At 51.3% G+C, this 10,029-nt stretch overlaps 1 protein-coding gene across 1 annotated transcript; it reads right to left on the bottom strand.

Moving 5' to 3' along the window:
• Positions 1-4,564: 4,564 nt before the first annotated feature.
• Positions 4,565-6,744, bottom strand: LOC134342242 (free fatty acid receptor 2-like). The gene has a single exon (XM_063040202.1). It carries the CDS (start codon positions 6,600-6,602, stop codon positions 5,625-5,627), a length of 978 nt encoding a protein of 325 aa, XP_062896272.1. The 5' UTR covers positions 6,603-6,744; the 3' UTR covers positions 4,565-5,624.
• Positions 6,745-10,029: the final 3,285 nt, after the last annotated feature.

Here is a 10,029-nt window from a genome sequence, read left to right on the forward strand (position 1 = left end):
GAAATTGCTGGAGCCCTTGCAGAAATACTTAAGTCATCCTTAGTAATAGGTGAGGTACCAGGGAATTGGATGGTAACTAATGTTGTTTCGTTGTTTAAGAATGGCTATAAAAATAAACCAGGAAATTATAGGCCGGTGAGTCTGACATCAGGGGTGGGAAAGTTGTTCGAAGGTCCCACATGGGAGGTTAATTAAGAAGGTTCAGTCGCACAACATTCAAGATGAGGGAGTGAATTGGATTTGACTTTGGCTTTGTGGAGAAGCCAGAGAATGGTAGTAGATGGTTGTCTTTCTGACTGCAGGCCTGTCACAGGGATTGGTGCTGTGTCCTTTGTTGCTTGTCATCTAGATCAAAGATATGGATGATAATATGGTTAAATTTGCGGATGACACCAAGAGTGGAGAATGAAGAAGGCTATCATCAGCTGGTACACTGGGCTGAAAAGTGGCAGATGGAATTTAGTGCAGACAAGTGCGAGGTGTTGCACTTCACTAGGACCAGCCAGGCTAGGCCTGACACAGTGAAGGTAAGGCTAGGCCTGACACAGTGAAGGTAAGGCTAGGCCTGACACAGTGAAGGTAAGGCTAGGCCTGACACAGTGAAGGTAAGGCTAGGCCTGACACAGTGAAGGTAAGGCTAGGCCTGACACAGTGAAGGTAAGGCTAGGCCTGACACAGTGGAGGTAAGGCTAGGCCTGACACAGTGAAGGTAAGGCTAGGCCTGACACAGTGAAGGTAAGGCTAGGCCTGACACAGTGAAGGTAAGGCTAGGCCTGACACAGTGAAGCTAAGGCTAGGCCTGACACAGTGAAGGTAAGGCTAGGCCTGACACAGTGAAGCTAAGGCTAGGCCTGACACAGTGAAGCTAAGGCTAGGCCTGACACAGTGAAGGTAAGGCATTGAGGTGTGTGATAGACAGAAGGGCTGTTGGAATACAGGTCCATAATCCATTGAAAGTAGTGTCACATAGGGTCATAAAGAAAGCTCTTGATACATTGGTCTTCAGAAGTCAATGTATTGAGTGGCATGTTGTGTTGAAGTTGTACAAGACATTACTTGAGGCCTAGTTTGGAGTATTGTGTGCTGTTTTGGTCAGCTACATACAGGAAAGATGCAAATAAAGTTGAAAGAGTGAAAATTTACAAGGATGTTGCTGGGTCTGGAGGACCTGAGTTATAAAGAAAGATTGAAAAGGTTTGGACTTTATTTCTTAGAATCTTAGAATGTAGAAGACTGAGAGGAGATTTGATGGAAGTATACAAAATTATGAGGGTATAGACAGGGTAAATGCAAGCAGGCTTTTACCACTGCGATTGGGTGGGTCTTGGGTCATGGGTTCGGGGTGAAAGGTTAAAAGTTTAAGGGGAACGTGAGGCAAAACTTCTTCAGTCAGAGGATCGTGAGGGCAGGGAACGAGCTACCAGTGCAAGTGATGCATGCAAACTCGATTTCAACATTTAAGAGAAGTGTGGAGAGGTACCTGGATGATAGGGGTCCTGTGCAAGTAGATGGAAGTAGGCAGTTCAGCATGGACTAGATGGGCCGAAGGGCCTGTTTTGGTGCTGTACTTTTTAATGACTCAATGATCCTATGTCATATCTTTGTAAGGATTTCAGTGATGTCATTTTTTTAACCAATGTGTGTGTGTCAACGTGACACATCCCCTAGTGAAATTCTGTGTGTGTGTGTGTGTGTGAGAGAGAGAGAGAGACCCATTCCCCCACCCTCCCATTGAAAGGCTCTGTGTATGTCTGGGACCCGTACTCAGTGAGGGTCAGTATGTATACGTGTACCTGTGTGTCTTACTTTCTGTCTGGCACAGAGTTCAGGTGGTGAAGAATATGTGACGTATTTGAAAAGTTCTAAAACAACACCACAGAAAGCCGTGTGAAAACATAATTATGAGCCACACTGGCCCCCACACGTCGATAAAACATAATCACTTGTTTACTGAAGCAAACAAGGAGGTGAGATTCATTACCCTCCTCTCCACAATGACTAACCCAGGCAGGTGTTTCTCAAATATTGACACATCACCTTTAACAGTTCCAACAGGTGGCAGTCGACAAGGAGATCATGGAGTGAACAACTCTACCGTATCTGCGACCCCTACACCCCTCCCCATCTCTGTGACCCCCTACACCCCTCCCTGTCTCAATGACCCCTACACCCCTCCCCATATGTGAACCCTACACCCCTCTTTGTCCCTGTGACCCCTACACCCCTCCCCGTCCCTGTGACCCCCTACACCCCTCCCCATCCCTGTGACCCCTACACCCCTCCCCGTATGTGAACCCTACACCCCTCTTTGTCTCTGTGACCCCTACACCCCTCCCCGTCCCTGTGACCCCCTACACCCCTCCCCATCCCTGTGACCCCTACATCCCTCCCCGTCTCTGTGACCCCTACACCTCTCCCCGTATGTGACCCCCTACACCCCTCCCAGTCTCTGTGACCCCTACACCCCTCCCTGTCTCTGTGACCCCTACACCCCTCCCCGTCTCTGTGACCCTCTACATCCCTCCCCGTCTCTGTGACCTCTACATCCCTCCCCGTCTCTGTGACCGCTACATCCCTCCCCGTCTCTGTGACCTCTACATCCCTCCCCGTCTCTGTGACCTCTACACCCCTCCCTGTCTCTGTGACCTCTACATCCCTCCCCGTCTCTCCACGATTGGATGCAATGCTTCAGCCGCTCTGGATCCCAAACTCTGGAATTGTCCATGCTCCTCCCCTCGCCCATGGTCCAATCTGTAGGTTTCATGTCCCGGAGATCTCTCTCTGGGGTCAGCTGTCAGCACAGTGGCATAGCTGCTGATATAAAATTATTCCCTAGGGTCAGGAATAGAAGAAGATGGAAGTGGACGGGGAAAATGACCAGGAGCTGGGGAATTTGATGTCCATGCTATAGGTTAGATGCTACCTCGACAGAATATGTGGTGTGGCTACTCCAATCTGAGAGAGGCCTCACCACGAGAGAAGAAGAGATCGTGAACCAACATGTTGGAATGGGGACAGGAAGTAAAATGGTTGGCCACTGGGAAATTCTGCTGTTTGCCTGTGGAGTGGTCAATGAAGTCATCCTCTAATTTTCATTGGGTCTCACTGATGTAGAGGAGGCCGTGTTGGGAGTTACATTCTTTAGTGAGCTTACTTCAGTGGTTGGTAATTTGATGGAAAAGATCCTGAGAGGCAGGATTTATGAACATTTAGAGAGGTATAATATAATTAGGAATAGTCAGCATGGTTTTGTCAAAGGCAGGTCGTGCCTTACAAGCCTGATTGAATTTTTTGAGGATGTGACTAAGCATATTGATGAAGGTAGAGCAGTAGATATAATGTTATGGATTTCAGCAAGGCATTTGATAAGGTACCCCATGCAAGGCTTATTGAGAAAGTAAGGAGGCATGGGATCCAAGGGTACCTTGCTTTTTGGATCCAGAATTGGTTTGCCCACAGAAGGCAGAGTGCTTGTAGACGGGTCATATTCTGCATGGAGGTTGGTGACCAGTGGTGTGCCTCAGGGATCTGTTCTGGGACCCTTACTCTTCGTGATTTTTATAAATGACTGGATGAGGAAGTGGAGGGATGGGTTTGTAAATTTGCTGATGACACAAAGGTTGGGGGTGTTGTGGATAGTGTGGAGGGCTGTCAGAGGTTACAGCAAGACATTGATAGGATGCAAAACTGGGCTGAGAAGTGGCAGATGGAGTTCAACCCAGGTAAGTGTGAGATGGTTCATTTTGGTAGGTCAAATATTAATGGTAAGACTCTTGGCAGTGTGGAGGATCAGAGGGATCTTGGGCTCCGAGTCCATAGGACACTCAAAAGTTGCTGAGCAGGATGAATCTGTGGTTAAGAAAGCAGATGGTGCATTGGCCTTCATCAATCATGGGACTGAGTTTAAGAGCTGAGACCCTGGTCAGGCCCCACTTGGAGTACTGTGCTCATTTCTGGTCGCCTCACTACAGGAAGGATGTGGAAGCCGTAGAAAGGGTGCAGAGGAGACTTACAAGGATGTTGCCTGGATTAGGGAGCATGCCTAATGAGAATAGGTTGAGTGAACTCGGCCTTTTCTTCTTGGAGCGATGGAGGGTGAGAGGTGATCCGATAGAGGTGTACAAGATAATGAGAGGCATTGATCATGTGGATAGTCAGAGGCTCTTTCCCAGGGCTGAAATGGCTAACATGAGAGGGCATAGTTTTAAGGTGCTTGGAAGTAGGTACAGAGGAGATGTCAGAGGTAGGTTTTCTATGCAGAGAGTGGTGAGGGCGTGGAATGGGCTGCTGGCAATGGTGGTGGAGGTGGATACGATAGGGTCTTTTAAGAGACTCCTGGACAGACATATGGAGCCTAGGAAAACAGAGGGGTACAGGTAACCCTAGGTAATTCCTAAAGTAAGTACATGTTCGGCACAGCATTCTGGGCCGAAGGGGCTGTATTGTGCTGTAGGTTTTCTATGTTTCTATACAATTCTCCAGCAAGGAGTAACATTTCTAGTCCAGACGGCTATTGATAAACTACACGGTTCAACAATCTTGCATTTACAGGGGCATGGTGAATTTTATTACAGATTTATTTCATCACTGAATTACATTATTTCATATCCTTGAGTTAGACTCAAACCCAGAGCACCATGCACAGTTCCAGTCTCCGCACACCTGGGTCAGACACACACCAGGAGAACTGTGCACAGTTCCAGTCTCCGTATCCCTGGGTCAGACCCACACCGGGAGCACCGTGTACAGTTCCAGTTTCCGTATCCCTGGGTCAGACCCACATCGGGAGCACCGTGCACAGTTCCAGTCTCCGTATCCCTGGGTCAGACCCACACCGGGAGCACCGTGCATAGTTCCAGTCTCCCCACCCCTGGGTCAGACCCACACCGGGAGCACCGTGCACAGTTCCAGTCTCCATATCCCTGGGTCAGACCCACACCGGGAGCACCGTGCACAGTTCCAGTCTCCGTATCCCTGGGTCAGACCCACACCGGGAGCACCGTGCACAGCTCCAGTCTCCCCACCCCTGGGTCAGACCCACACCGGGAGCTCCGTGCACAGTTCCAGTCTCCCCACCCCTGGGTCAGACCCACACCGGGAGCTCCGTGCACAGTTCCAGTCTCCGTATCCCTGGGTCAGACCCACACCGGGAGCACCGTGCACAGTTCCAGTCTCCGTATCCCTGGGTCAGACCCACACCGGGAGCACCGTGCACAGCTCCAGTCTCTGTAGGGTGGGAGGGGAGAGAGACAGAAAAAAAGAGAAAGAAAAGGTTCTGTACAGGCAGAATAGGCAGTGAGGCGAGAGCTCCACCTGTGGGATTGGTCAACACAACTCTCCACAGAAAGAAGTGGGCTGGGGAGGGGAGTTGATGGATGAGAGATTTCAGGGTAGAGAGAAGAGCGAGAGTGGGAGGTTGTGGGGATGGGGGCCACTTGAAGGTGAAAGGTGATGGGTGGGAGGGTGATGTTGGGAAGGCAGAGAGGAAAGATGGGTAAGGGGGATGTTCTTCTATTGGAAATGCTGTGCCCTTTTGATATCCCCCTTGTCCGTCTACATGACCCCCTGTGACCTCCCTCACTCTCACCCGCTCTATGACCCCCTTGCCCTCCAGAGGCAGTGTGTCAGAGGCGGGAAGATTGTGTCTGTGTGCCAATCTGGCTGCGGAGTTCCGGGACATGGGACCGGCTGGGCCTGAGGCCTAGCAGACGCCTGGGGCTGAGCAGGGAAAGCTTGCGGCAGAGGCCCGACATGCAGTCCCTGCACGTGCGCTTGACGGCACTCGACGAGAAATAGAAGATGAGTGGGTCCAGGCTGGTATTGAAGGTGCTGAGGAGGAGAGCATCGGTTCGCCAGTGTGGGCTGCGGTTCTGGGCGTAACCCACGAAGTGTGAGACATTGTAGGGGGCGAAGCAGACGAGGAAGACGAAGAGCGTGGTGAGCACCAGCCCCACTGCCCGCAGCTTCTTCTCGCGGCTGATGTGTGGTGAGGAGAGGAGGATATGCACAAAGCTGATGTAGCAGAACGTGGTGATGAGCAGCGGGAGGCAGAAGAGAACGATACCCAGCTCCAGGCGGAAGGGCAAGAGGATGCCAAGCTGGTCCTCACTGAAGCTGTCGTAGCAGACAGTGGCGTTGGCAGTGTTGTTACCGGTGCGCCGATACTCAGTAATGTAGACAATGCTGCAGTGTGAGAAGGCGCAGATCCAGAGGAGGCAGCTCACCAGGATAGCGTGTGCCGGCTTGCGGCACATCTTGTAGCGCAGTGGGTAGGCGACGCCCAGGTAGCGCTCCACTGCCACGGCGGTCAGGAAGAGGATGCTGCTGTAGATGGCACTGAAGTAGAAGAGGCCACTGAGGGGGCAGAGGAAAACGGGTAGCACCCAGTGGCTGCCCTTGGCTGCTTCCACCAGCTTGAAGGGCAGGAAGAGCAGGAAGGCCAAGTCAGAAATGGTTAGGTTAATGAGGAAGATGATGTTGGGCCCCGCCTTGCGCCGTGCCTTCGACAGGAATGCGTAGAGGGCGAGAATGTTGGCTGGTAGGCCCGTCAGCAGCGCCAGAGAGTAGATAGTGATGTGGAGGCTGTCGTTCTGGCCAGCCATGGTCCGGTCTGCATCACAGGCTGGGGAGGGGGGTATGGGAAGAGGGGAAAATGAAGGAGGAAGTAAAGGGGTAGTGAGAAAAAGGGCAGTATAGAAAAGTGAAGAGGAAAGAAGAGGGTGGAAAGAAAAACGGGGGTATAGGGGAATGGGTGGGGGAGAAGGGAATTAGCTGGGGAGAGAGATTGTTGGGTCAGGAGAGAAGGGAGGAGATGGGAAAGAAAAAGGTCGGGGGTTAAAAAATGGGGAGGAAAGGAGACTGAGAGCAATGGTGAAGAGAGAGAGATGGGGAGAGAGGAGGCAGGAGGGGGAGAGTGGAGAGAGGGTGAGAGAGGGGAAAGAGAATTAATTGATGTAGTAACACACCCTGGACAGCAGTCAGCTTTCACCCTCCCCGGTCACTGTAACCCTTCTGGCCCCTATACCCCTCCCTGTCTCCGTGACCCCCTCCAGCCCCTACATTCCTCCCTGTCTCTGTGATCCCCTAAAGCTCTGGAACCTGTCCCCATCTGTGTGACCCCTTCCAGCCTCTATACCCCAAAACAGAGATGCAGAGAAAATTCTTCAGCCAAAGAGTGGTGAATTTGTGGAATTCGTTGCCACATGCAGTTGTGGAGGCCAGGGTCATTCGGTGTATTTAAGGCAGAGATTGATAGGTTCTTGGTTGGACATGGCATCAAAGGTTATGGAAAGAAGGCCGAGAACTAGGGTTGAGGAGGAGATTTTAAAAAAGGATCAGTTGTGATCAAATGGGGGAACAGCCTTGATGGGCCAGATGGCCTGATTCTGTTTCTTTGTCTTATGGTCTTATGGATCTGGAATAAGAATAATAATACACGTAACTCGTACAAATCCCATGCACAAACTGCACTGTGGCTTTCGAGAGAAAATTCTCAAATTGCCTTGTAATTCATCACAGTCCATGGCACAGAGATAGACCTGTACCACAGTGTTGTACAGTGACAGACCCGTCCCCACTGGTACTGTACCCCAGTGTTGTACAGTGACAAACCTGTCCCAACTGGTACTGTACCCCAGTGTTGTACAGTGACAGACCCGTCCCCACTGGTACTGTACCCCAGTGTTGTACAGTGACAGACACATCCCCACTGGTACTGTACCCCAGTGTTGTACAGTGACAAACCTGTCCCAACTGGTACTGTACCCCAGTGTTGTACAGTGACAGACCCGTCCCCACTGGTACTGTACCCCAGTGTTGTACAGTGACAAACCTGTCCCCACTGGTACTGTACCCCAGTGTTGAACAGTGACAGACCCGTCCCCACTGGTACTGTACCCCAGTGTTGTACAGAGACAGACACATCCCCACTGGTACTGTACCCCAGTGCTGTACAGTGACAGACCCGTCCCCACTGGTACTGTACCCCAGTGTTGAGCAGTGACAGACCCGTCCCCACTGGTACTGTACCCCAGTGTTGAACAGTGACAGACACATCCCCACTGGTACTGTACCTCAGTGTTGTACAGTGACAGACCCGTCCCCACTGGTACTGTACCCCAGTGTTGAACAGTGACAGACACATCCCCACTGGTACTGTACCCCAGTGTTGAACAGTGACAGACACATCCCCACTGGTACTGTACCCCAGTGTTGAGCAGTGACAGACCCGTCCCCACTGGTACTGTACCCCAGTGTTGAACAGTGACAGACACATCCCCACTGGTACTGTACCCCAGTGCTGTACAGTGACAGACCATCCCCACTGGTACTGTACCCCAGTGTTGTACAGTGACAGACCCATTCCCACTGGTACTGTACCCGAGTGATATATGGTGACAGACCCGTCCCCATTGGTACTGTACCCCAGTGTTGTACAGTGACAGACCCGTCCCCACTGGTACTGTACCTCAGTGTTGAACAGTGACAGACACATTCCCCCTGGTACTGTACCCCAGTGTTGTACAGTGACAGACCCATCAGCACTGGTACTGTACCCCAGTGTTGTACAGTGACAGACACATTCCCACTGGTACTGTACCCCAGTGTTGTACAGTGACAGACCCGTCCCCACTGGTACTGTACCCCAGTGTTGTACAGTGACAGACCCATCAGCACTGGTACTGTACCCCAGTGTTGTACAGTGACAGACACATTCCCACTGGTACTGTACCCGTGTTATACAGTGACAGACCCATCCCCACTGGTACTGTACCCTAGTGTTGTACAGTGACAGACCCATCCCCACTGGTACTGTACCCGTGTTGTACAGTGACAGACCCATCCCCACTGGTACTGTACCTAGTTTTGTACAGTGGCAGACCCGTCCCCACTGGTGGTGTACCTCAGTGTTGAACAGTGACAAACCCATTCCCCCTGGTACTGTACCTCAGTGTTGTACAGTGACAGACACATTCCCACTGGTACTGTACCCCAGTGTTGTACAGTGACAGACCCATTCCCACTGGTACTGTACCTCAGTGTTGTACAGTGACAGACACATTCCCACTGGTACTGTACCCCAGTGTTGTACAGTGACAGACCCATTCCCACTGGTACTGTACCTCAGTGTTGTACAGTGACAGACACATTCCCACTGGTACTGTACCTCAGTGTTGTACAGTGACAGACCTATTCCCACTGGTACTGTACCCCAGTGTTGTACAGTGACAAACCTGTCCCCACTGGTACTGTACCCCAGTGTTGTACAGTGACAGACACATTCCCACTGGTACTGTACCCCAGTGTTGTACAGTGACAGACCCATCCCCACTGGTACTGTACCCCAGTGTTGTACAGTGAGAAACCCATCCCCACTAGTACTGTACACTGGTGTTATACAGTGACAGACCCATCCCCATTGGTACTGTACCCCAGTGTTGTACAGTGACAGACCCGTCCCCACTGGTACTGTACCCCAGTGTTGTACAGTGACAGACACATTCCCACTGGTACTGTACCCCAGTGTTGTACAGTGACAGACCCATCCCCATTGGTACTGTACCCCAGTGTTGTACAGTGAGAAACCCATCCCCACTAGTACTGTACACTGGTGTTATACAGTGACAGACCCATCCCCATTGGTACTGTACCCAAGTGTTGTAGAGTTACAGACCCGTCCCCACTGGTACTGTACCCCAGTGTTGTACAGTGACAGACACATTCCCACTGGTACTGTACCCCAGTGTTGTACAGTGACAGACCCATCCCCATTGGTACTGTACCCCAGTGTTGTACAGTGAGAAACCCATCCCCACTAGTACTGTACACTGGTGTTATACAGTGACAGACCCATCCCCATTGGTACTGTACCCCAGTGTTGTACAGTGACAGACCCGTCCCCACTGGTACTGTACCCCAGTGTTGTACAGTGACAGACACATTCCCACTGGTACTGTACCCCAGTGTTGTACAGTGACAGACCCATCCCCATTGGTACTGTACCCCAGTGTTGTACAGTGAGAAACCCAT

Source organism: Mobula hypostoma, unplaced genomic scaffold (genome assembly GCF_963921235.1).
Source record: "Mobula hypostoma unplaced genomic scaffold, sMobHyp1.1 scaffold_175, whole genome shotgun sequence".
Lineage (NCBI taxonomy): Eukaryota > Metazoa > Chordata > Chondrichthyes > Myliobatiformes > Myliobatidae > Mobula > Mobula hypostoma.

Coding starts and splice junctions, on each gene's coding strand:
- LOC134342242 (XM_063040202.1), bottom strand. CDS start 6,602: ATGGCTGGCCAGAACGACAGCCTCCACATCACTATCTACTCTCTGGCG.